Here is a 26,710-nt window from a genome sequence, read left to right as displayed (position 1 = left end):
CTCTGGACGCCGCCACACGTCCGTGGCCTGGAAGCTGGAGCACGAAGTCCCTGGAGCCTGAATTTGTGTCCTTTCTACCTGGTTTCTTTTCTGTTTTTGAAAATTGAGGTTATTTTGGGGAGGCTTCAAGGCAAATACTAATTTGCATAGCCGCGCAGGTTTTAAAAATGCAGAACTTTTTTTTTATCACTTTGAATATGTCATCGCTGGCTAGTAAATTGCATGCAGTTCGAAGCGCGAATCTGCAGCTTAGCACCGTTGAATTCAGTGGCAGCTTCCTGAACTCAGATTCACGGTCTGTGTTTAAATGTTTCATCCCCAGTTCTCAAAATAAATATCGGAAGTGGAGTTGTTAGCCTATGGTGTGTTGTCAAATAAGTTTTAGAGATCCTTCTTTCCATTTTGTTGTCATCTGCAGTTTTCACATTTAAGAGAAACCTGAGCTTAATTTTTTTTTTACAAGGTGGAAGGAAGAGTAAAGATGTTTGTTGCTTTATTTCACGAGCGTTTATTGGAGGTCCGCCGTGTGTTAGATGCTGTGGGAGAAGACCCAGAGATTTCTCTCCCAGGGAGGCTTCTGGGTTCTATTATACCATATAATCAATTAAGCTGGTTAAGAATTTGCTAAATTAACGAACATAAGGAATACGTTCTTGGGATGACAGGAGTTTGCCAGGCAAAGGAGGAAGAGGGGAGTGGTCTAGACAAAGATTTGTATCTGTGTCTAGAAGAGCTTGTGACATCCAGGACACAGTTTGTTGTTACTAGAATGTAGGGGAGTGGGGAGTTGGTGAAGGGAGAGGATTGGAGAGAATGAGAGAAAAGTAGACTGCGGTCCAGTGAGGGCTAGATTTTAAACTTAATATAGGAGACAGTGGGATGCTAGTAGATTAAAAAAAAATTCCTAAAGATTATTTATTTATTTTAGTAATCTGTACACCCAAGGTGGTACGTGAACCCAGGACCCCAAGATCAGAAGTCCCATGCTCCTCTGACTCAGTTAGCCAGATGCCCCAACACTAGTAGATTTTTAAGCAGAGAAATTATTTGACCAGATTCCTGATTTTTAAAGTAACTCATGGTATCATGGAAGGGGGATTGGAGTAGGGAGAAAATGGAAACAAATTGGTTTGGAAACGCTTAAAGTAGGTACAGCAAGAACTTTGGGGCATCTTTGCTAAGGCAGCAGCAGGCAGCCTGGATTGAGAGTGGAGATTCAAAGGCTTGTTTGGGAATAGTTATAGAACCAGTACCCAGTTTCTAAGATGGTTTTGATTTTGATGTAAATGCTGTGTATTTCCCACTATACTTGTGGGTTTTTCAAATCGTGTAAGAAGTGTTGTTTTCACTTTTCAGAAGAAAGTCCCATTGTTGCCAAAGATTATTGACTTCTAGGTTGAGGGGTACATGTGTCTCCTCCGTATAGATCCTAGTATAATAAAATTTCTAAATACCCATTACATTTGAAGTATCTATTCAGGTTTTTTGGCAGGTATGTAAGGATCATAGAATAACAGTTATATTTATGAATATGATCAATAGTTAATATAATGAACATGGTAGATAATTGACTTTTGACAGAGATGAATCATTTCCCACAGTTAAAACCAGAATGAAAATACATAAATGCATACTTGCTTTGTTTCTTGTAACTCTTGTTTTTAGTACAGAACTTGCTAAGGCCATCAAACCTATCGATCGGAGGTCAGTCCATCAGATCTGTTCTGGACAGGTAGTACTGAGTCTAAGTACTGCCGTGAAGGAGTTGGTAGAAAATAGTGTGGATGCCGGTGCCACTAATATTGGTAAGTTTGGGAGAGTTTTAAGCCATGGGAAATAATCAGTTTATACTATACTATATTATTCAAGAAACATTTGTGATTGTAATGAGACAATCAAATGTCGGCATACTAAGAAATTACTATTTTTTAAACTTAAATTTAGCATCTTTTATGTGCCTAATACTTGGGTAGGTAGTAATAATAATAATAAAAACAGTTAACTTTTATTGTGTTCTTAATGTGTGCCACACGGCTATTTTTAATCTGCAGAATAACCTTAGAAGATAGTAATTACTATTATTACTATAGTCATTTTATAGAACAGATGAGATAGGAGTTATTATTATCATTATTATATCTGTTTTATAGATTAAAAAATGAAGGCACGGGAATTTACTTTGAGGTCACAAAGTTAGGAGAAAGTGATTCCAGGAAGTCTGATTCCAGAGCCTTTTCTCTGTAATGATTCTATTAAAATTATCATTTTGAAAGAAAGGTAGAAAAGAAGAAAAGAAAGAAAGAAAAAACGATTTTATCTAGGTTAATCAATTGCCAAGAAGGCCTTTTTAAAAAAATGAAATAGACAAAATGACAATAGTACATTTAAGTAAGTATAGTTATAACTCAAATTTACATTATGTAAGTTATAATAAATACTATGAGTATAAAGGCTTTTTCATGGATCAATTCTTTGAGAAATTAATATGTTAAACTTTTTAGATCTAAGGCTCAAAGACTATGGGGTGGATCTCATTGAAGTTTCAGACAATGGATGCGGGGTAGAGGAAGAAAACTTTGAAGGCTTAAGTAAGTTGAGTTTTTCTAATCCTATTTTTTAAAAATGTTTTAATGTTTTATTTATTTTTGAGAGAGAGACACACACAGAGTGCGAGCGGAGGAGGGGCAGAGAGAAAGGGAGACACAGAATCCGAAGCAGGCTCCAGGCTCTGAGCTGTCAGCACAGAGGCCTATGCGGGGCTCAGACTCACTAACTGTGAGATTATGACCTGAGCTGGAGTCAGATACTTAACTGACTGAGCCACCCTGGTGCCTCTAGTTCTATTTTTAAATATTCGAACTAAATGTTTCCAAACTTTGAGTAACACTGTCTTAGGAAACACAAAAACGATTTTTAAAACTGTTGCTTTGGTAGGTTTGGTACATGTTCAGTGTTCTGTCACTTGAAACATCATGTGTCTTACTGTGCACCTCTCTTTCAGCTCTGAAACATCACACTTCTAAGATTCAAGACTTTGCTGACCTAACTCAGGTTGAAACTTTTGGCTTCCGGGGTGAAGCTCTGAGCTCACTTTGTGCGCTGAGGTGATAACAATATTTTTATCTACTAACTTGACCCCTTAGAAAAATCTCTCTGAAAATAAAAACGTAGGGTTAGAATCGTTGTTCATACTTTTCCATCCTGAGTGTCTCAACTTCCAACTTCCACATTCTATTTTATTTTACTGCCCATCTAAGTGCTGATATTTCTGAAATGTAAGCAATGAAATGAAGGAAATAACATTGTAAAAGAATTATTACTCTTGTTAAAGCAGTAACTTCTCCATTTTAAAACAGTACATAGATAATAATAATTACAGATGTGTTAGTTTTGCTTTATTTCAGTCTGCAGGAAAAATTTTAACTGAAACACTTATTATATATAACAGACTCTAAGTTTTTATGAATAATTACTTCTACACTGGAACTCGACTATTTTTTGGAATCCTTGTTAAAAATTTTGTTAAAACAGTAGGAATAAAACTGGGAAATAAATCTTCATTCGCTAATACGTAAACTTGGAAACCTTCTGTTTTGCAGTTTAATCAAACAAACAAACAAAAAACCAAGTATCAAAGCTTTCATCAAAACAAAGTATTTATAGAACTCTGTCTCACTGATAGGCGCCAAGCCTTAGATTCTGTGATGACCCTTCACCCATAAGAACCTTCTCAATTATCTCAGAGGGATCAGCATTTTTTAGGAGAGGAAGTGACAGAATGAGCATGTGACATCCAGCACCTGTGAGTGTCTGAACACGTCACGTCTGCTCTCTCTCACAGTGATGTGACTATTTCTACCTGCCACGCATCCGCAAAGGTTGGGACTCGACTGGTGTTTGATCACAATGGGAAAATTGTTCAGAAAACTCCCCACCCACGACCCAGAGGGACAACTGTCAGTGTGCAGCAGCTCTTTTATACACTTCCCGTGCGCCATAAGGAGTTTCAAAGGAATATTAAAAAGGTATGTTAGGGGCGTCTGGATGGCTCAATTGGTTAAGTGTCTGACTTGGGCTCAGGTCATAATCTCGCGGTTCATGAGGTAAAGCCCCGCATCAGGCTCTGTGCTGACAGCTGAGAGCCTGGAGCCTGCTTCGGATTCTGTGTCTCCCTCTCTCTCTGACCCTCCCCTGTTCACGCTCTCTCTTTCTCTCAAAAATAGATAAATGTTAAAAAAAGAAAAATACATAAATTCAGAACCCCAGCTTCTGAGAGCATCAATAGTGTGATGTACCTGCATAGTGAAAGATCTCCCTTGCTAAGGTGCACTGAGGTTAACTCTTCAGATGGTTCTCCTCCCTGAAATTTTTGGGACGTGCCTAGTTTACCTTTTCCCAACCAAAGACTGAACTTGAGGTTGATTTATCCTTTTTTTTTTTTCTTAAAAAAATGGAAATCATCAAATCCTATTTATTAGGTGTTCTGACATCAGAATGAGTTCTTTAAGAAGTAACATTTTTTTATTCTATCTGTTGTTTTTAATAAGATGTTTTTCTTGGTTTCCTGAAAAATGAAGTATTACAACTTTTATGAATTTGAATGGAAATGAAATAATTAAATATATAATTGTGCTTAAAAAGCAGTTGTAGGGGCACCTGGGTGGCTCCGTCGGTTAGGCATCCGACTTTGGCTCAGGTCATCATCACGCAGTTCATGATTTGAGCCCCGCCTTGGGCTCTGTGGTGACAGCTCAGAGCCTGGAGCCTGCTTCCGATTCTGATTCTGTGTCTCCCTCTCTCTGCCCTTCCCCTACTCATGCTCCATGTCTCTCTCTCTCTCAAAAATAAACATTAAAAAAATTAAAACCAAACAAAAAATAAAAATATTTTTTTGTATAGAAAAATGTTATTAATTTTTTGGTATCTCATGATAAAAAATCAGTGCCTCAAAAAATATAGGAATAAAGAGTTTCTACTTGCCAGAAAAGACTGTCGTTAACAGTGTGATGTGTGTGTTTCCAGGCTCCTTTGAGTTTCATGTATTTATAAATCTTGAGAAAAGACATTTCAAGATAGATAAATTAATATAGTGAATGAAACAATACAGAATAGAAAATTTAAGTAATATAGGATCGTATGTAGTAGAAAGTTGAGATGATCTCAGCCTACCTCCCAGAGTTTGGTGTAGACTGATATACAGGTGTATAGAACCTTTATTCCAAAGAATGGAGAATAAAATCCAGTCATTGATTTTCTTTTTAAAGGTTTTTATTTACTTATTAATTTTTTATGCCTATGTTTCAACTTTTTTCTTAACAATTAGTATCGCGTTATATGTACTGTTATATGAGTTGACCATTTCTATAATATATCATAGGTATCATTTTTGATTGTAGGAATCTTTTGGCTGACTCATTACTTTATTCTTTATCATTCTGCCATTATATGAATATTCCATAATTTATTAGCTCCTTGTTGATGGTGGCTTAGATTCTTTTTCATTTTTCACAATTACAGGGGCACCTACCTGGGTGGCTCAGTTGGTTAAATGTTGGACTTTTGATTTCAGCTCAGGTCATGATCTCAAAGTTTGTGAGTTTGAGCTCCGCATCAGGCTCTGTACTAAAGATGTGGAGCCTGCCTGACATTCTCTCTCTCCCCTCCCTCTCTCTCTCTCTCTCTCTCAAAAAATAAACATAAAAACATTTTTTTTAAATTTTTATTTCTGAGAGAGAGAGAGAGGGAGCGAGAGAGCAAGGATGAGCAGGGGAGGGTCAGAGAGAGAGGGAGATACAGAATCCGAAACAGGCTCCGGGCTCTGAGCTGATTGTCAGCACAGAGCCTGATGCGGGGCCCAAACCCACGAACGTGAGATCATGACCTGAGCCGAAGTCGGATGCTTAACCGACTGAACCACCCAGGCGCCCCCATAAAAACATTTTTTTAATTAAAAAGTGTTTGACCTAATTGACTCACCATCTGATCAAATAACTTTTAAAAAAGTTTTTTTTTCACAACTACAGATTGTTTCAGTGAACATTTTTGTAATATATCTTTGTGCCAGTCATTTTACAAGGATGAATTTCTAAAGGAAGGATTACAAGGTCCAAGGGAATGCACTTTTCAATTTTTATAGCAGTGGGCACGCACCTTGTGGACACGAGAGAAGTGTGGTTAGGAATGTAGCTCTCTGTTGTACTGAGTATGAAGGTATATGTGGTATACAAAGGCAAACACATATAAAGTATTCACGGCTCATTCTCTCAGGAATAATTTGCCTTCTTTGTGCGCTGACATGAGAATTTTGAGTCAGATGTTTAAACTTGAACCATGTAGTTGTGGTAGGATTAAAATAACATGGAGTCTTGCATTTGTGTTTTTCAAACAGGAGTATGCCAGAATGGTCCAGGTGTTACACGCGTACTGTATCATTGCAGCAGGTGTCCGAGTAAGTTGCACCAATCAGGTTGGACAAGGAAAACGCCAGCCTGTGGTTTGCACAAGCGGAAGCTCCAGCATAAAGGAAAACATTGGATCTGTATTTGGCCAGAAACAGGTAGCGGTGGCCAGTTATTTAAAAAACATTTTATTGCTCTAGTAATTATGTCAGATTTCCATCGTCCTTTCCAAAGAAGAGAGAAGAAAATCCAATAAATTGTTTTTTTTTTTAAGATTTTTATTTTATTTTTCATTTATTTTATTTTTTGTTTTTTCTAAAAAGAGATAGATTTGGGGGGAGCAGAGGTAGAGAGAGAGAGAATCTTAAGCAGGCTCTACATTCAGCACTGAACCTGACATGGGGCTCAATCCCACGACTATGAGATCATGACCTGAGTTGAAATCCAGTGGGACGCTTAACCAACTGAGCCACCCAGGCACCCCTAAAGATTTTTTATTTTTAAGTAACCTCTGTACCCAACATGGGGCTCAAACTTAAAACCCCAAGATCAAGAGTCGACTGCTCTACCAACGGAGCCAGCCAGGCGCCCCCAGTAATTAATTTCTTAATTAGGTACTTGCCACAAGAATTAATGTTGAGAGCTGAAAGATTTTTTTATTTTATTCTTCCAGAGAATAAAACACTCCCTTTACTCTCCATCTGAAAAAGTGTGGTGTGAGCAATGTATTGATTATGGATAAGTATGTGCCCAAGTGGTCCATCCTTCTAATAAAAAAACCAAAATTGTGATAGCCTCTAGAATCAGCTGTCGAGATTCTCTGTGTGCTCACTTGAATGGCCTGACCAAGAAAAGCAAACACACAAATCCTTCCCTTTCTGAAATTAGGTTCATCCTATTTTTGTTAGGAATTACCTGTGAGTCTTGTTTTTTTTTAGCTGCAAAGCCTCATTCCTTTTGTTCAGCTGCCCCCTAGTGACTCCGTGTGTGAAGAGTACGGGCTGCAGCCTGGTGATGCTCCCCATGCTCTGTTTCGGTGAGTGGATTGCTGCCAGGAAAGCTCCAGTCGAACATTTTATCTGGGGCTTTTTGTATTTACGTATGTATGTATTTATTTATGTGTGTGTGTGTTTTTGTTTTTATTTATTTTGAGAGAGAGAGAGCACAAGCAGGGGAGGGGCAGAAAGAAAGGGAGAGAGAGAATCCCAAGCAGGCTCTGTGCTGACAGTACAGGACTCGAACTCACGAACCCGTGAGATCATGACCTGAGCCAAAATCAAGGGTCAGAACGCTCAACCGACTGAGCCACCCAGGGCCCCCTGGAGTCTTTTGTTTTTAAAGATCATGATTTTAAGGCTTGTAGTTTTTATGTTTGTTATAAAGTTATAGGCAATTATTATTGCTGAGAAAGAAGATTTCTGTAAAGGGGTACGTTACTTAATTCGTTCAATATTCTGGGTCCCTGGTGCACTTTAGGGGATTTCCTATTGAATTCTTTGGTTCCAGTTCATTTCCTATTGAAGTCTTTGTAGTGAAGTCTCTATTTAGGGACAAGTTAAAATAACTTTTAACTTATGTATATGTTTTGCTTTACGGGGATTTGGCAGAGGGTAACAGGCTGTTTCCTTTCATTCATGCCTTACCCAACGTCTTGTCCATCATCACTACTTTTAGCGTAACAAACATTGGCACTTCCCTACTTGGGATTGGCCCTTTGGCAGCCCATGTTTGCGCGCGCGCTCTCTCTCTCTCTCTCTCTCTCTCCTTGCCTCTGGCTCACATGCAGGGATTCATTTCTTTTGTGAGCCTACGGTTCTTACAGAAGTGCAGATTTCTTTGGCTGGATCGCAGGCAGAGGGAGCACTTAATTTTTATTTTTAAGTTTAGAGAGAGAAAGGGAGGGAGAGCACGTGTGTGCGAGTTGGGGTCAGGGGCAGAGGCAGAGAGCGCAGTGCACCAGTGCAGAGCCTGACTCAGGGCTCCGTCCCACAACCCTGGGATCATGACCTGAGCCAAAATCAAGAGCCAGATGCTCAACTGACTGAGCTACCCAGGCGCCCCTGAGGAAGCTCTTTAACAATACCTTAGGAGATAGAACTTTGCTGATGGAAAACAGATTTTATTGTTTTTTTTTTAACTAAAAAAAAATTTTTTTTAAGTTTATTTAGAGAGAGTGAGTGGGGAAGGGGCAGAGAGAGAGGGGAAGAGATTGAATCTCAAGTAGGCTCCACGCTTAAATTCATTAACCATGAGATCTTGAGCTGAAATCAAGAGTCAGACGCTTAACCCACTGAGCCACCCAGGCGCCCCAAAGAGAATAGATTTTAAAAGAGCAGGGAGTGTGGGCAGAAATCCTGAATACAAGTAGTTGGGCTTCCTGAGCAGCCGGTTGGGACAGCGTGAAGATTCTAGAATGTGAGTTTGGGGTGAGACTCCCTTCTTGCGTGGAGGCCAAGAATTTAATAGGACAAGTGAGAAAAGAGCTGAAGCCAATATGTATTGAACTCACTGCATTGCCTATGGTGGATTTGTTGACTATAAGAGCTATAGAACGTTCCAGAAGGTCTGTGTCCTTTTTATGATTTATCAGAATGGAACACAGACACATGTTAACTGAAATGTTAATACTCATCAGCACGTCACCAGGTGTTGTATTTTTATTTTGTTTTTATTTTATGAACATCCCCTCTGATGTGTTATTCACTCTTTTCATTCTGGAATCCTGCCCTTCCCATGTGAACATTGAACAGCATCTCTGGTTTCATTTCCCACTGTGCTCATGGTGTTGGAAGAAGTTCAACAGACAGACAGTTTTTCTTTATCAATCGGCGGCCTTGTGACCCAGCAAAGGTACTTTGTTTTTAAGGTTCTTTTTTGGTTTGAGAGAAACAGAGAGCACAAACAGGGGAGGGACTAAGGGGGGGGGGGGGGGGAGAGAGAGAGAGAGAGAGAGAGAAAGAGAAAGAGAGAATCCCAAGCAGGCTCAGCACTTGTCAGCACAGAGCCTGATGCGGGGCTCAATCCCACATCTCTGAGATCATGACCTGAGCCAAAATCAAGAGTCAGATGCTCAACCGACGGAGCCACTCAGGCGCCCCTAGACTGGTCATCTTGATAGGGTTTTAATGGTTCAGTTTTGATTTTGCATTTTCAGCAATATTGTACATCAGTCATAGATAATGTTTTCTTGTGGTACTTGAAAATGACTTCTGTCAGATATGGTTCAGTATTGTGCATGGTACGGTTTTATAGTTTATCTCCACAAGTTTTACCAATTGCATTATAAGGTGACATAAATACATTTCTATGTACATCAGGATGTGTCTAATGACCATTTAAACTGCACCTGCAGCATGTTGGCCCTGGAGTTAACATAACACAATAAATAGATAAGTAAATAGGCTGCACCTGCATCTTTTGACATTTCTTCAAACGCAGCTTTGGATTGGAAAAAGATTCAGGTTTAGGGATTGATGATTAAAAATGTCCCTTTCAGCGGCACAAGGAAACTTTTTTGGGCAATGGATAGATATATTGATTGTCTTGATTATAATCTTAACTGATCTTGATTATAAACTTAGCAAACTGTATAGTTCATGTTTTTAAACATTTTTTTTAATGTTTATTTTTGAAAGAGAGGAAGAGCGTGTGCATGCAGGTGGGGGAGGGGCAGACAGAGAGGGAAAGAGAGGATCTGAAGTGGGCTCCGTGCTGACAGCAGTGAGCCTGATGATGCAGGGCTTGAACTCACGAACTGTGAGATCATTACCTGAGCCAAAGTCGGACGCTTAACCAACTGAGCCACCCAGGTGCCCCTCATACTGTATGTTTTAAATACGTGTAGTTTATTGCAGGCCCACTCTACTTCAGTAAATCTGTTAAAATATAACCCTGTAGTGGCTGATTAGAACAGCCTGTTGGGGGACAGACAGGAATGTTTGTTCTTTTTTTACCTTTCTTTTTGTTTTTATTTTTATAGTTTATTGTCAAGTTGGTTTTAATATAACACCCAGTGCTCATCCCAACAAGTGTCCTTCTCCATGCCCATCACCCCCTTTCCCTCTCCCCCACCCCATCAATCCTTAGTTTGTTCTCAGTATTTAAGAGTCTCTTATTTTAACCTTTGTTTCGTACGTAGGTTTCCAGACTTGTGAACGAGGTCTATCATATGTATAATCGACATCAGTATCCATTTGTTGTTCTTAACATTTCTGTTGATTCAGGTAAGCTCCACTGAGCTTTCTGTCACATTGGCGACTTACCCCTAAAATAAAAAATGAGATCATAAAGTCTTTATATGATATGACCAGAAAGAAACTTTTGTGCTAACAGTTAATGGTGTTATATATTTTTTTCCTACAGACTTTTAATTATATTTTATAGACATTTATTTTTTTTTATACAGGCTTTCTTGCTTTCTGCTTTGAGACCAGGCTAATGGTATTATTAGAAAAATTTTTTCATGGCACATAAGGGAGAAAGCAAACCAAATGGTCTCCCTAATTTTAAAAATAACGCATATTTTTCTTCTGATTGGGAAAATTCTGGTTTATTATCTAGTATTTTTCCCTAGGTCCTTAGAAATATGTGTCCATCTTAAGAAAATAGGTAATGATATGTATATATATATATTTCCCTACTTGTATCCTTTGTAGGGAGAAAAGGGTAAGTTTGTATGGAGCTCTTTATCCTTCAACATAAATGGTTTTTTTCTTCCATATCCTAAAAGTTATTCAGAAACATGATTTTAACAGCTGCATTCATTATATTCTAAGGTACAGATGTATCTTAAACTTTTAAAAAATGTTTAGCTTTAATTTAACTGTCTTCAGTTTTTAGAAATTTACGTACTATCCTTATAATAGAATTGTTACCTATATATCATTGGTAGTTTCCTTAAGATACACTCCTAGAACTAGAATTAGCGTGTCCATGACTAGGATCGTGCTATATTCATTTACACATCTAGAGTAGTGTACTGGGTAGTGTCATTTTGAACCAAATTCAGTAGGCAATAGTAGAAGGACCCTGTTTTGGTATGCAGCCTTCTATCATACGTTTTCATGTGTTTATTTGCTCTTTCTTTTATTTATTTATTTATTTTTTTTGCAGATTAACCATTCAAATATTTGCATATTCCATCCATTTAATAAATGGTTCATCTTTTCCTTGTTTTTTTTGAAAGCGCTGATTTCATAGTTTATGAATATTAGTCTGGACACTGCAGTGTTTTAACAATACTGTTGGTACATGCAAGAGAGTAAAATAGATGGGGAAATATCTGTTAAAGGTGATTTTATTTTATATTTTTATAAAAATTTTTTAAACCTTTATTTCAGAGAGAGAGAGAGAGAGAGAGACAGTGTGAGCAGGGGAGGGTCAGAGAGAGAGGGAGACACAGAACCTGAAACAGGCTCCAGGTTCTGAGCTAGCTGTCAGCAGAGCCCGACGTGGGGCTCGAACCCACGAACTGCGAGATCATGACCAGAGCCGAAGTCGGATGTTTAACCGACTGAGCCACCCGGGTGCCCCAAAGGTGATTTTAAACATAAGGTTTTTGTTTTTTTTTTTGCTTTAGAATGTGTTGATGTCAATGTTACTCCTGATAAAAGGCAAATTTTACTACAAGAGGAAAAGCTTCTGTTGGCAGTTTTAAAGACGTCCTTGATAGGAATGTTTGATGGCAATGTCAACAAACTTAATGTCAGTCAGCAGCCGTTGTTGGGTATTGAAGGTAAGAAAAAGATACAGATTTATGGACAGCTTCTACGGCTGTTGTGATACTTGCCTTTTTTTTTTTTTTTTTAATGTTTACTTATTTAGAGAGAGAGGGAATCTCAAGCAGGATCTGCAACGATAGTGCAAAGCCCAATGTGGGGCTCAATCTCACGAACCATGAGATCATGATCTGAGCTGAAATCAAGCCACCCAGGAGCCCCCAAAGTCTCTGAGAGAATGTGTCACACTAGACAGTATAGAGCTGTAGATGTAAGGAAATTGAGTTAACAAGAGGAGTGGAAGGCACATTTGGCATATACAAGGGATGTGTGCTCACCAAGATGCAACTGTTTTTCTTTATTTAAGAAAAATTTTTTTATGTTTTATTTATTTCTGAGAGAGAGAGAGACAGCATGAGCAGGGGAGGGTCAGAGAGAGAGGGAGACACAGAATCCGAAACAGGCTCCAGGCTCTGAGCTCTCAGCACAGGGTTCGCAGGGCTCGAACCCACGAACTGCGAGATCATGACCTGAGCCGAAGTTGGACGCTTAACTGACTGAGCCATCCAGGCACCCCATGAACCGTTTTTCTTTAATAAACACTCCCGATCACTGCAGCCTTTTGTTAATCTCCAGAGTTTGGAAAAAAATTGATTCTTACCATTTTTGCCCATTTCCTCATTTATTTTACGGAGTGGGGAATTCCTGAGGGCCCTCACCCGTCACCCTGGGGGAAAATGGCACGTGGGAGTGGCACATGGGAATGAGCGTCACCACAAAGCTGATTCAGGATCTATAGTAATAATATGTATAGTCATTGTTTTACTGCCTGGTCACACATGATCAGCCATTTAAGTAGTTGTCATCTTTTTTATCCAAACCGAGAGCAGCTGGAACATCTGGGAGGGGGACCGGCGTTGAGCCCCAGCTGCCCAAGAGGGCAGAGGGAAGAGTTGGCCATTATACCCTCCCCCACCCCCCATGGCCAGGTCTCCTTGGGGCACACACTCTCTTCTCTTGGCCAGCCTGCCCTGATCCTCATGTCTGTATGTGCAGAGATGGTGGGTGCCCATCAGTGTGTCCTCAGAGGGGGGAAGACCGGAGCTGCTGAGGAAGCTGAAACTAAGGTTTGGCCGAAAGCTAAGGTGACAGATGGCTGTAGCTCCCAATGAGAGGAGAGGTTCTCTGATGAGCTTTGTGAGCTGAGGGTGCGAGGAGGAGCTGTGAGGGGCTTCGGGGAGGGACTGGGATCCTGAGCAGCCCTGTCCTAACGTTCTGAACACTGCAGGGGTAGGGAGGGGTCGATTTGGAAGCTAGCTGGCAGACTCTGGTTTTGAGAATCAGGGCCTGAGGTAGAGGCGAAGGTCCTGAGGGGTGGAGTGTGAAACAGGAGCACAGATATCCGGACAGTAGAGTGGTGGAGCTTCGCTTTGGATGCAGTGGGTGCCCCCCAGCCCTGGCCATCTTTGGCGAGGGGGTACTGTGGGTGTGGGTGTGCATGGGGATGGAGTGGAGGGCGTTCAGGTGTATGTACACGTTTGTGGAATGGGCTACTTGGCATCGCCGAGCCCGCTCACACACACGCGTTGCCGGATGCTACCCTGGAAAGAGAAACTGCTCAAAATACCAGTGCATCTTGAAGCACAGCTGAACCACTGCCCCCTCTTGGCGATTGTACTGAAAACAGAAACAAACATAAGTGTACCAGCCCTGAGGTCAGGACATAGGAGCCGTAGGAGCACCCTGCTACCCTTCTGCTCCCAGCGACCCCCAGGGGTGACCATATTCCTCACTTCTGACACCACGTCTGCTTTTAATTTGTGCTTTTTTTGGCAAAGATTTGTTTCTTTCTCTCATTTGTAGGATTCATCCACGTCATACGGTGACTCATTCATCCGTTCTCGTTGCCGTGTGGCGTTCCATTGTAGTTATTAAATGCCATGATTTATTTGTGGATGGTTGAGTCGTTAGAGCCAGAGCAGCCGCGGACACCCTGTCTGTGGCTGTGGCGGGCACGGGTCTACAAGGAGCACGGTGCCAGGTCACAGGCCTGCGTTGTGTTCAGATTTAGGATCTACCCCCAGAGGGTTTTCCGAAGCGGCCGTACCGGTTTCACTACCACCAGCAGAATTTACACATTCCTTTTGATCCTCATCTCTGCGGACTTTTGTTGTTTCTTGAATTTGTACCCATCCTGGTGAGCATGTGGTAGCAAATCAAACTGTGGTTTCAATTTGTGTGTCCCTTTTCATATGCTCAGTTAGCCATCTCTGGATCCCTACTTTTGTAGAAATGCCCTCTTTTTAAAGATTTTTTTAAATGTTTATTTTTGACAGGGAGAGAAAGAAAGAGACAGAGCATGAGTGAGGGAGGGTCAGAGACAGAGGGAGACACAAAATCCGAAGCAGGTTCCAGGCTCTGAGCTGTCAGCACAGAGCCCGACACGGGGCTCAAACCCACGGACTGCGAGATCACGACCTGAGCCAAAGTCAGACGCTTAACTGACTGAGCTACCCAGGCACCCCTAGAAATACCCTCTGATTCCACTTCAGTGTAGCCCCTGATACTCTCCCCTGCTCATACCTACTCAGGTAACTTGATAAAAAAGCCTTCAGCAGAGGTGGACAAGCCCGTGCCAGAAGAACAGGATGACCCTGCTTCGTTACGGACTGGAGGAGAGGCAAAGAGGGCAGTGACCATTTCCAGACTGAGAGAGACCTTTTCTCTTCGGCACACGACACAGAACGAGTCTCCACGCCCCAAGACCACCGAAGCGAGACGGATTTCCCCGCGACAGAAGAGACACGTGCAGTGTCCTGGCACTTCAGACTCCCTGGGCTTCCAGAGGCGCGGCTCGGGCACAGACTCCTGCGGCCCTGGCGTGGAGACAACGCGTTCACATGGGGGCTCCAGGGACCACAGGGACGGAGTGGAGACAGAGCAGGACGCGGGGCACAGCCTCACTCCAGCCGGCCCAGGGGAGGGGCTCGGCCCCCCAGAAACGGGCGGTCAGTCCTGCGGTGACCGTGCAGCCAGCCCTCCTGGAGACAGGTTTTCACTGGGAGATGCGACGTCTTCTGAGAAGCTGCCTGAACCTGCCCGTCACCCTGTGGACCCGGAGCGCGGTTCCAGCTGCGAGGACGGTGGACGGAAACGTAGGGTCTTGCCTTCGCCCGCAGATGCGTCCCCAAGCACAAAGCGTTTTAAGAAAGATGGCCTTCCTCCTAATCCTGACACCCCCCAAGGGTCGGTGACTGTGCAGAGTGCGTCAGCCTCTCAGGTCGATGTCGCTGTTAAAATCAATAAGAAAATCGTGCCTCTGGCCTTTTCCATGCGGTCTTTAGCGGCACGAATAAAGCAGTTATGTCACCAAGAACGGCCGCAAGGAGGCGAACAGAATTACCGGAAGTTCAGGGCAAAGATTTGCCCCGGAGAAAACCAAGCTGCCGAAGATGAGCTGAGAAAGGAGATAAGGTAACATTCTTTCCTAGGGGTAGTTCTATGCACATTGGTGAGCTGCCATGAGGGGACGGGGCTGATCCTTCCAGGCTCTGGTTCTGCTCCTCTGGGTGTCTCTGCTCTGTTGGTCACTCCTCCTCCAGTGTGGGGCGCCTGTGTGGCCCTGCCTGGGCCCCTGGGTCCAGTCCCCTGGCTGTCAGGTCGGTCCTCCCTGGGGGCCTCCTGTGCACCCCAACATCACACTTGCCCTAGCTTCTCTCTCCTCTTCTCCCGGCCCCTCTTTCTTTTGCTTTCTCCGTGCTCCTTCTAGACGATTCTAATTTGGGAGTCTGTTTCCACCTTACCGACTGCCCATTAGCCTTACCGGTGCGTCATTGGTGATGCTTTTTCCTTTCACCACCTTTTCATTGCCCCTCACATACATCAGATTAACTTTCTTTAAAGGGCTCTTTCTCTTAGAACCTTTCAAGAATCGTTTCCTTAGATGTTCTTAGCACATCCTTTCCATTCAAATTAATCAGGGCCTCCTAGACCCCGATCTCATTCCTCTTCCCCAAGGTTTCCAGCTCACAGTGACTCCTCCCTACACTGAATCCATGGCAGTTTTAGTGGATATTACTATTTCCCACTACTCACTAAAAAAACTTTTTTAATGTTTATTTTTGAGAAAGACACAGAGTGCCAGTGGGCGAGGGGCAGAGAGAGAGACAATGACAAAAAGAGAGAGGGAGACACAGAATCCGAAGCAGGCTCCAGGCTCTGAGCTGTCAGCACAGAGCCCAGTGCAGGGCTCAAACCCACGAACCGTGAGATCATGACATGAGCCGAAGTCAGATGCTTAACTGACTGAACCACCCAGTCACCCCTCCCATGATTCATTTTAATGTGTATTAGGAAAAATTAGAATGCATTACCAAACTTGTGATATCTAGGAGATTGCATAGGGTAAAGCTAAGGAAAAAAGAGTCAATTTTAAGAAAACGGTTAATAATAATAACGATAACAGAAAACACCAGTCACTACTGTTTCCTTGACAAAAATCACATACAACATTGTGACTTCTAAAAATGGTGACTTCCCTTGAAATACTTAACTTTGATCTTTGTAACCATTGTACGTGTTTTGTCTCAGTAGGTACTGAAATGTGCCGTGTCCTGTACACAGAGCACTTCAGTAATTACATTGATATTTTATGGCACCTTTGGTCGACTGCACAGGCTTTGCCTAATTTTAATGATCAATTCATCAACAGCAAGCCTTATGTTAGGTAATTCCCTTAATATTCATAGTGCCTAGCTTACATTGAGAAAGGTTTTTAGGAAATAGCTCATTTATTTATTTTTTCCTTAAAGTTTATTTATTTTGAGAGCGAGAGAGAAGGAGAGCACAAGCAGGGCAGGAGCAGAGAGAGAGAGAGAGAGAATGAATTCAAGCACTGATGGTGTGGAGCCCGCTGTGGGGCCCGAACTCATGAACCGTGAGATCATGACCTGAATCAAAATCAAGAGTCGGACGCTTAACTGACTGGACCACTCAGATACCACAGGAAATAGTTCCTTTAAGTTGTGTGTGACTAATAGAGGCGAACCTGTTTGGGTGGGGTCTGGGGCCTGTGAACGCTGAGGGATGCAGTGAAGAGCCCCCCTCCCCGCCCCGCTCCCACACGCACGATCTTGGAACACGTGTTGTTGGAGAAAGACCTGTAAGGTGCCCCAAGTGGAAACTAATTATGCTTTCACTTAGGATTCCTTTTTCTTTTCTTTTCTTTTTTTCTTTCTTTTTTTTTGAGAGAGAGAGAGAGAGAGCGCGCGCGCGCACATATAAGTGGAGAGTGGGAGGGGGAGAGAGAGATAGAGACAGAGAGAGAATTCCAAGCAGGCTCCAGGCTCAGCACAGAGCCTGATGCAGGGCTCTGTCCCACAGACCCTTAGATCATGAGCTGGGACGAAATTAAGAGTTGGACGCTCAGCTGACTGAGCCACCCAGGCGCCCAACTCTGGATTCTTTTAGCCTTCCCAGTGAATGACCTCAACTATAATTCTTAAAAGTAGTGATTTTAATTCAGCAAATATTCATCGATCACCTCTTATCGTAGTTCTTGAATTTGGGGAACACAAAAGAATCACTTAGGAGGCTTGTTCAGAAAGCAGAACCCATGGCCAGGCTCTGGAGATTCTGTTTCAGTAGATGTGGTTGGTGGGTTGTGGGTGGGGAGCCCAGGAATCCGCCTTTTTGTCAGGTACCCCAGATGCTCACTGTGAGAAACGCTGATCCCCAGTGGGCCTGGCATTGGCATCTGGCCTTCGGTGCACTGCTGCTGCATCGGCCCTTTGTTCTTAGCTGTCCTGCCAATACTTTTTCCCGGGACACGTCCAGAGTGGAAGATGAGGCAGTGATTGAAATACCGGGGTAGCGTTTATCAGCTTTGGGTTTCCATTTTGAGTTATAACCAAATACAGCAAGTTGTACAGTTTTGTTTCTTCTTCATTGGTTGAGCCTGATGCTGTTTTTTCACTTTACGGTGGGAGATACACCTGCAGGGAGAGAATTCCTGCGTTCTCAGGCCGGGGACTCTACCCGGGGAACCAGAGCACAGCCTCACCAGGGACGTGGTGTTGGTGCTGCTTATGGATGTATTGCGTCTTGGTTTGAATCCGCTGTAGGATCCCTCCTTTGCTATCTCAGGCTGGACCATGTGAGCATCTCTGCTGGTGCACTTCTAGATGTGGTCAGTAGGGGGCGGTGGAGGGCCACTGCAGCCTCTCTCCTTGCTCCTGGCTGCCCTGGTCTTTTCCTCCTACAAGGCAGCCACCAGCAGGAGGCCCAGCACTGCTCATTCTGCTCCCCCTGTGTCTCTTAGCTTCGTAATTAATTACCTTATACTAGTTGACCGTACCTGATTACGAATTTCCGCTGTTCAAATTGGTGGTGTGGTTTTTGTTTCTTGATTGGACTCTGACACGAAATTACTACCAGGGAATGATCCCAGGAGACACGCCTTCAAAGATAGGGTTTGGGGATTAGTTTGGGCCTGACCTTGGACTGGAGCTCAGTGCTGAGCTCCTTGCCCCTAGGAAATGGGAGCTTAGTAATCCATGGCACACAGAGGCGTCAATGTTAGACCATCACCCTCTGTTGACTGTGGCCAAGCGCCGACCAAAGCAAGCCCCACGGGAGCCCAGGCGGGCGCTGTGGTGTGGAAGGGATCTTCCTCGCTGCACTGGGGCACTCACAGAAAGAAAGGACCATCTCAGGTCTCAGCTCGACTCACCATCTGAGCACCTCGGGGCTGATCCTCATGAAAACCCATTTTCACAGAGTTTAGTTGTGTGGGGGATAGAATGGCAGTGTCAGTTTCTCATGTGACAATCAGTGGTGGTGTCTGTCTTGTCTGCACTGACGCACATAGGCTTGAATGGTATTAGATTTTGAAGCCACCCACCAAAGGACCCGGTGCTGAGGTTGGCAGATGCTAGAAAGATTGATACGTGGGATTGGTGAAAAGGTACTTTTACACAGTTACAAATCTAGGGATTTATCATACAGAAATACCTCCAGAATAGAGTGGATTTATGTCCACAAACGTTTGCTGCAGTGTTTACATTCCTCAAAATGGAAGCACCCAAACTGTCCTTCAGTAGGGGATTTGTCGGGCGGGTTGTGGTAGGTGTTTACAGTGAGCTCCTATATGGCCATTAGAAAGAATGAAGGAGATCTACACGGGTGGGTGTGGAAAAGCCCCGAAGGTGCATTGTGAAGTGAGGCACTTGGAATGGCATGGGGAATTATGATTCTATTTTTTTAAATTTTTATTATGAGAGAGAGCGAGCAGGGGAGGGGCAGAGAGAGGGAGACAGAGAATCCCAAGCAGGCTCCACAACGTCAGCACAGAGCCCACTGTGGGGCTTGAACTCACGAACCCTGAGATTATGACCTGAGCCCAAGTCAAGAGTCAGACATTTAACTGACCCGGCCAGCCAGGCGCCCCCATTTTTGTTTCTGTTTTTTTAAACAACGTGTAGAGAAAGGTCTGGGAATATCTACGCCACATGAGCCATAGTTACTAATACCATCTCTGGGGAGCTGGATAAATGAGTGAACAACTACTGTTATCTTTAGACAGTGGGATTATTAGGGACTTTTTCTAGTTTATGTTTTTGTATAGTTCCTCTCTTACAGTGTGTTTTACAATCAGAAAGTAACCTTTTATAAATCATGATGTCTCATAATGAATATTTTCCACATGCAGTAAAACGATGTTTGCAGACATGGAGATCATCGGTCAGTTCAACTTGGGATTCATAATCACCAAACTGGATGCAGATATCTTCATAGTGGACCAGCACGCCACAGATGAGAAGTACAACTTCGAGATGCTCCAGCAGCACACCGCCCTCCAGGGGCAAAGGCTTATTGCGTGAGTTCCTTCTGGTGTTCAGAATCTCTGGTGTTCTCGCATCCCTACAGCTTAAGACCTGAGAGCATATGTGTATGTGTGTGTGTCTCTCTCTTTTAGCCACAAGCATCCCTATGGCAGGTTTTTATACTTTTCACACCGCAGTCCTAGCCGCCATTTCTTGACTGTTTCCTGTGTGCCAGGCTCTGATGAAACCACTTACACGTGTTAATTCATTTAACCTTCCCAAACCTGTTACCATTAGCACTTTGTGGACGATAAAACGGAGGCGCACGAACACAGAGGTTAGGTGACTTTCCCAAGTTCACACAGCCAGTGTTCTTTATTTCTCAAGCCCTTTACCTCTTCTGGTTGGCCAGGAAATCCTTCCAGTGAAGGCCAGCGTATGGTACATAACGCGTCTGTTTATAGCACCTAGAATTTAGCTGTTCAGAAGGGCGGTGCTGCATTTGTGTCCGTCCTCAGCTAGCACAGGTCGAGTCCAGTGATCAGTCACTGCAGAACTTGGTATTTCTCTCTCCTCTGCCAACGCCTGTTTTATGCTGACCGCTTTACAAGGCGGTGGGATGGTGTATCATGTAGACCAGAAGTGTTTTCTAAAGCCAAGGGATAAGAAGAGGTCACGGATTTTCATTTGGGAAGTCCAGTGACATAGAGAAGTACACTGAGGTCCCAACGGGAGTAAATCCTTGCGTGAAAAAACCAGTCACTCAGCTGGGAAAAAGCACTGAGTTTACAGAGTAGTCTATTTCCTATGGAACGGTTGAATTCGTTTATTTTCAGCAGATGTAAATGGTAATAGTAAAGACTTTTTTTTTACTTAAAAAAATTTTTTTTCAATGTTTTTATTTATTTCTGAGAGAGAGACAGCATGAGCAGGGGAGGGTCAGAGAGAGAGGGAGACACAGAATTTGAAACAGGCTCCAGGCTCTGAGCTAGCTGTCAGTACAGAGCTTGACACGGGGCTCAAACTCACGAACTGCAAGATCATGACCTGAGCCGAAGTCGGATGCTCAACCAACTGAGCCACCCAGGTGCCCTGTGTAAAGAAAGACATTTAATAAGCTACTTTATTATCCTGGATTATTCCTGCCTCTTTCACAGAGGTCTTTTTTGCATAAATAAGGTCTTGTTTGTGACATTTCAGGTCAGCCCAGGTAATCACAGATCACTTGGGATCCCAGGTGGCCCATGGTCCAAGGATAAAGACCATAGATCCTTCCTTTCCTACAAGGTCCCGTATTGTCTGGCCCTCCCCAGACCCTCCCCTCCTTGTTCTCAATGCTTGAGCCACACTGGCTGTCTCTTTTTCAAAACGTTGACAGGTCTGATGATTCCCTACGTGTCATTAAGAAGAATGAAGTGGATCTTTTGTATGTGGCTTTGGGAACATCAGTGGTCCATCCTTGGGCCTTTGCACAGACTTCTCCCTGCCTAGAATGCTTATCCCTGCGTTCACCCATCCATCCATTGCCTGGTAACGGGCGCTCACCCCGGCTCTCAGCTCCGAGGTCCCTTCCTCAGAGGCCCCTTCCCTGACTCCTGTCTCCAGGTCCATCTCCCTTGCTCTGCGCTCTTACGGCGCTGGGTGTCTCCACTTCCTTATTGACAGCGTAATTGGTAATTATAGTTTGCATGTTCAATGTCGCTCTTCTCCACCGGTCTTTTACTCCGTGAAGGGGGAGACTGGGCCTGTGTGTGCGCGTGTCCATGCGCACACCGTCCTATCTCCTGCTCTGATGAGTTCCAGCTGATTAAGGACTCGGTGACCCAGGAGGACCGGTGGACAGGTTGCTGCCTGGACAGATGGTGAGATCAATAACGCAGGCTCGGAGGGTCATCTGTACTCTGTTTTCAGATGCCCGTGATGACCCAGCCCGGCTTTCCACGTAGCCTGTATTGCGGGAGGAAACATAGCGTCTTTATGCTGTATTATCTTTAGGGACTGGATTGAGAGAAACCTGGGGTCGTTGGGGCGGGATGGCAGACTGAGGAAAAGCCATCTGCTTTGGGGGTCATTTGAACTTAAAAAAAAAAAAAAAAAAATTAGGAAATTCTCGGGCAGTTATGTGACATGAGAGGCACGCAGCTAAATAAAGTCACTCACGTTGCTGTTTGAAATTCAAAGCAGCACACAGTGATTTTGTTTCATTTTTGCTTTATGGCTTCAATGTTTGACTTCAAGACTAGGTTTGAATCTCTTCTCTGTTTTTTCAGACCCCAGACTCTCAACCTAACAGCTGTCAATGAAGCTATCCTAATAGAAAATCTGGAAATATTCAGAAAGAATGGCTTTGATTTTGTTATCGACGAAGGGGGTGAGTGACTAGGATGTCAGGATGGTGTCCCGTCAGGGCTGGGAACAGTCTTCGAGGTGCCCGAGATCAGTGTATTTGATCAGAGACAGAAATGGTTCCCCCAAAAAGCATTTTGTCTCTGTCCTATTTTTCAGTGTTCGTTCTAGGTAGGCATCAAATGAAACGTACTTTTCAAATAATGGATTCTTCTCCAAATTTTATTCCTTCAGCTCCGGTCACTGAAAAGGCTAAATTGATTTCCTTGCCAACCAGTAAAAACTGGACCTTTGGACCTCAGGACATCGATGAACTGATCTTCATGCTAAGTGACAGCCCTGGGGTCATGTGCCGGCCTTCCCGTGTCAGACAGATGTTTGCCTCCAGAGCCTGTCGAAAGTCTGTAAGTAAACAGCGCTGGTCTGCCAGGGCCTGGAGGGTCTGCTTGGGCCAACCGTGGGCCAGGCAGCGCTGTCGACTCTGGCCTTGACTGCCATGGGTCATCGTATGTAATACGGCTGCACCCTTCTCTGCCAGTGTGACGTGCGAGCTGCACGAGTCTGTGATGTCTCTGACCTCTAACCTGTGATTACTGTGATGTTTCACTGCCGCTGCTCAGGCTGTCCTGGAGGTGGTGGCGGAGTTGGGGCGATCAGCCTGATGTCAGAGTAAAGCTGTTGCATCTAGAACCTTTGAACCCTGGGAGCAGCCGGCTGCCCTTCCTTCATCAGAGATTGCACCCAGGTGCCACCTGGGACACAGAGGGGACAAGGCAGAGGAGTCCTCGCCCTCACGGAGCTTATAGTTTAGTGGGGAAGAGACCTAAGCGAAAGTAATAACTTCTGATACCAGTAGGCCAAGAAAAGAAACTAAAACAGTATGGGGAGAAAGAGTGGCCTGGGCCCTCCCCCCGGGCAGAGCAGCTGAGGTTGGGGGTCAGGGAAAGGCCATCTGAGGAGGGGGCATCTGGGCTGATGCCTGGAAGGGGGCATGGAGGCCCTCGGGAAAGAGCTCTGTAAGTAGAAGAAATAGCAAGTGCACAGATGCGGGGTGGGGGGAGCATTGGCGCCAAGCCAGAGGCTGTCTGTGACCAGAGGGGGGCCACGATGTGAGCCGAGCAGCATCGGGGACCCACCCGGGGTCTTGAGGTCCTGGTGGGGACCGGGGAGCTCGCCTGAAGGGCTGAGGTCCAGGTGCCAGCGTGGCACCTGCAGGTGGGGGGTGCCCGAATGGAACAAGGCAAAAGCAGCAGCGTGCTCACGTTTGGGGGGTGGGGAGCATAAAAGCTGATGTGGACGTGTTGTATTTGCGGCCCCACCAGGCTGTAAGTGCAGGTGTCTGCAGACAGGTTAATGGATCTGAGCTCAGGGGAAATGTCAGTGGTGGAGATCAAAGCTTGGGGGCACCTAGAGCCTGGGGATTGGATGAAGTTCCTCCAGGGAGGCGGTGGGGGGAGGATGTGACTTCCAGCCGAAGGTATCTCTTTGATGAAGACCTAACAGTGGCGCCCCCATCCCGGGGTCTGTGAGTGGGAGGCAGGGCAAACTGGCCTGTGTCAATGGCTCGGAGTTTTAGAATCCTGCCTCAAGGGGACTCCCAGACTGCGGAGCCACAGGCTGCCCTTCCCTACCCCCACCCCCCACCCCGGGGCCTCGTGCTGTGGCACACAGCTACTGATGTGGGTGTTCCTCTGTCGCACCCCGAGGGCCCATGCCCTGCCGGCCGCTCCATCCCGTCCACTCGCTCAGCTCCTGCCACACAGGCCATATGCCAGGTCCGCAGCCGCACCGGCCTTCCTCCCACCCGAAACCCTGTGCACTTGCCCGCCTCGAATACTGCCTTCACATAGCCTGGCTCCCTCCTGCCCTAGGCTCTCCCAGGCACCCAGACGCCGCCCCCTGGGTGATACCTGTTTCTCTCTTGACTTGTCTGTGGTCTGTCTGCCCCCAAGTGGCAGAGCCCCACCTCTTACGCTGCCTCTGGGGCTGTGCGTGGCATGTGGAAGGAGGCAGGTGACACATAGGTTCAGGCTTGTCGCCTCACACCGACTTTCCTGGTGTCTCTGTTTTCTTGTGCTTGCTGTGGAGCCTGCTCACCTCCGCGGATGGCTGGAGATGCGAGCGGAGTGCTGTTTCATCAAGAGGAGGCAGGGACAGGGGACTGCAGGGAGGGGGAGTGAGGAGGGAGGATCCCGGACAGAGGGCATGGCCAGCGCCCAGGTCCCAGGGTAGGTGCTCGTGTAGTGCACCTGAGCGAGAAGAAACGAGCAAGTTCCTCGGGGCCTCTGGGTGGCTCAGTCGGGCAAGTGTCGGACTTCGGCTCGGGTCCTGATCTCGCAGTTTGTGGGTATAAGACCTGCATGGGCTCTGTGCTGAAGCTCAGAGCTTGGAGCCTGCTTCAGATTCGTGTCTCCCTCTCTCTGCCCCTCCTCCACTCACATTCATTCTCTCTCTCAAAAATAAAGTCAAAACATTAAAAAAAGGAAAGGGGGTGCCAGTGCTGAAGAGGGGCAGGGAGGGCTGCGCTCTCGCAGATGCAGGCACAAGGCCAATGAGGGGCCAGATGGGGTGATGCACGTGGGCTTTTACCCCGGTAAGAGGCAAGAGCTGGGAGGGCGGACAGGCCATGTGATCTGACAGCCTGTGAAAGGAATCACTGGCTGCTGAGTGGAGAACAGGTGGAGGGGTCAAGGGGACAGCGGGGAGGCCGTTCAGAGGCCCTGCAGTTGCCAAGGTGACAGACGGGTCATGGCGGCGGGAGGGCGGCTGAGACTGCTTGCATCCTGGGCAGGTTTGGTGTGTTGCCGTAAAGGAGGGGCTGGATTTCACAAAGAGGTGGAGGGCTCAGAGATCAGAGGGTGGGGTTCCTCGGAGCAAGATATTTCCAGGACCGCTGTTTTTGAGTTGTCGTTGCGTCCATCCTGGTTCCAGAGAAAAACAGTGCTGGAGAGGTGCTCTTCTAACCAGAGCCCGTACAACTTTAAACTGTCATGTCGCCCCCTCAGGTGATGATTGGAACGGCCCTAAACACAAGTGAGATGAAGAAACTGATCACCCACATGGGTGAGATGGACCATCCCTGGAACTGTCCCCACGGAAGGCCGACCATGAGACACATTGCCAACCTGGATGTCATTTCGCAAAACTGACGTCTCTCGCTTTCTAGAATTGTACATTTTATCATAGGTTTTGCGGTTTTCAAAAGCAGGGTTTTAGCAAGTCCGCTTGTTTCCAAATTAACCTGTTTAAAAAAAAAAGATCTGATCCACTAGAAATGATATTGGGAACCTTGTCAGACCACGTGCACTGTTTTCTGGCTGGCACCAGAATGTGTGTGCGTGTGTACAGGTAAGAGCATGTCAAACAAAATAGGAAGAATGCTTCGAAAGCCACCTGGGCCTCTACTGCTGCGGGCTGAGGTATTTTAGTCTGCAACTGTCAGTCTGTGGTACAATTAAATTTGTAATTGTTTAATCTTATAAAAGTGTGGTCCTTTTGGGTTCGGGGTTTTCCACCCTAAGGCACATTAAATTAAAAAAAAAAAGAAAAAAAAAAAACAACCCAAGGGAGATTTCCTGCCCAGATGGAAGAAAATGGCCAAGTGGGGCCTGGGGGGTCACTAGTTTTAAATGTTCTCCAGCAAACATTGTTTGGAGGCAAGGGGAAATAAAAGATAGATTTTTCTGTAACTTTAATGCTGCGATGTGGTTTTTTTGTGGGGTGCGAATCACAAGATGTTCTCATTACTGGTCCTGAGAGAGCAGAGCCCCTGTTGTCAAATAGTTTTTCATGGAAGCTCGTCCTGCCAGAGATGAAAGGAAGTGAACCCAGACGGCTGTGGGCGTACAGTGACCAGTGTGGACAGCCCGCCCGCTCAGCTTCCCTTTGCAAACTTGGGATTCCTTCGATATATTGAAATAATCGAGTAATTATTGTCATAAGTGTTGATGCTACTGTGCCCTGCTTCAGGATCTCATTTAATAGCTTCAGGAACTCTACAAATTGGGGTCCGGTAGGCAACCCCCCCCCTTCTTCCCCTAGAGCCCTCGAATATGTGACCCAAGTGGCCAGAGGGGCTCTGAAGATGTGGTTGAGGGACGGGCCATGAAGTGGGGCGAGTATCCTGGATTGGCTGCACGTGCCCAATCTAGCAGGTGACTCAAAAATTGGAGAACCTTTCCCAGCTGATATCGAGGCTGTAGAAAGTCCACCTCTAGAAACTGGAAAGATGGAAGAGATTCTCCTCTGGAGCCACCAGAAGGAACCAGCCCTGTTGGACTCTTAACTTAGAATCTTAAGATGATAAATTTGTGTTGCTTTAAGCCACTAAGTTTGGGGTAATTTGTCTACAGCAGTGGAAAGCCGCCTAGATTCCTGTGTTACCTGAAGATGAACGCTGCGAGGCCACGCGGCAATTAGCAGCAAT

The 26,710-nt window shown here is 45.1% G+C and overlaps 1 protein-coding gene across 1 annotated transcript in view; it reads left to right on the top strand.

Moving 5' to 3' along the window:
• PMS2 (PMS1 homolog 2, mismatch repair system component) overlaps positions 1–25,973 on the top strand; it is a 26,423-nt gene extending 450 nt beyond the window's left edge. Inside the window, exons 2-15 of the mRNA XM_077758718.1 lie at positions 1,666–1,805; positions 2,502–2,588; positions 3,002–3,104; positions 3,842–4,025; positions 6,389–6,556; positions 7,337–7,434; positions 9,149–9,248; positions 10,537–10,621; positions 11,977–12,132; positions 14,707–15,589; positions 19,824–19,991; positions 22,209–22,309; positions 22,519–22,688; positions 25,290–25,973. Coding sequence (XP_077614844.1) covers positions 1,666–1,805; positions 2,502–2,588; positions 3,002–3,104; positions 3,842–4,025; positions 6,389–6,556; positions 7,337–7,434; positions 9,149–9,248; positions 10,537–10,621; positions 11,977–12,132; positions 14,707–15,589; positions 19,824–19,991; positions 22,209–22,309; positions 22,519–22,688; positions 25,290–25,433 — 2,587 coding nt within the window. The 3' untranslated portion in view covers positions 25,434–25,973. The remainder of the gene's footprint in view (positions 1–1,665; positions 1,806–2,501; positions 2,589–3,001; positions 3,105–3,841; positions 4,026–6,388; positions 6,557–7,336; positions 7,435–9,148; positions 9,249–10,536; positions 10,622–11,976; positions 12,133–14,706; positions 15,590–19,823; positions 19,992–22,208; positions 22,310–22,518; positions 22,689–25,289) is intronic.
• The last annotated feature ends 737 nt before the right edge of the window (positions 25,974–26,710 follow it).

Source organism: Crocuta crocuta, unplaced genomic scaffold (genome assembly GCF_008692635.1).
Source record: "Crocuta crocuta isolate KB4526 unplaced genomic scaffold, BGI_CrCroc_1.0 scaffold273, whole genome shotgun sequence".
Taxonomy (NCBI): Eukaryota; Metazoa; Chordata; class Mammalia; order Carnivora; family Hyaenidae; genus Crocuta; species Crocuta crocuta.
This window is presented reverse-complemented; position numbering and strand designations above follow the sequence as displayed.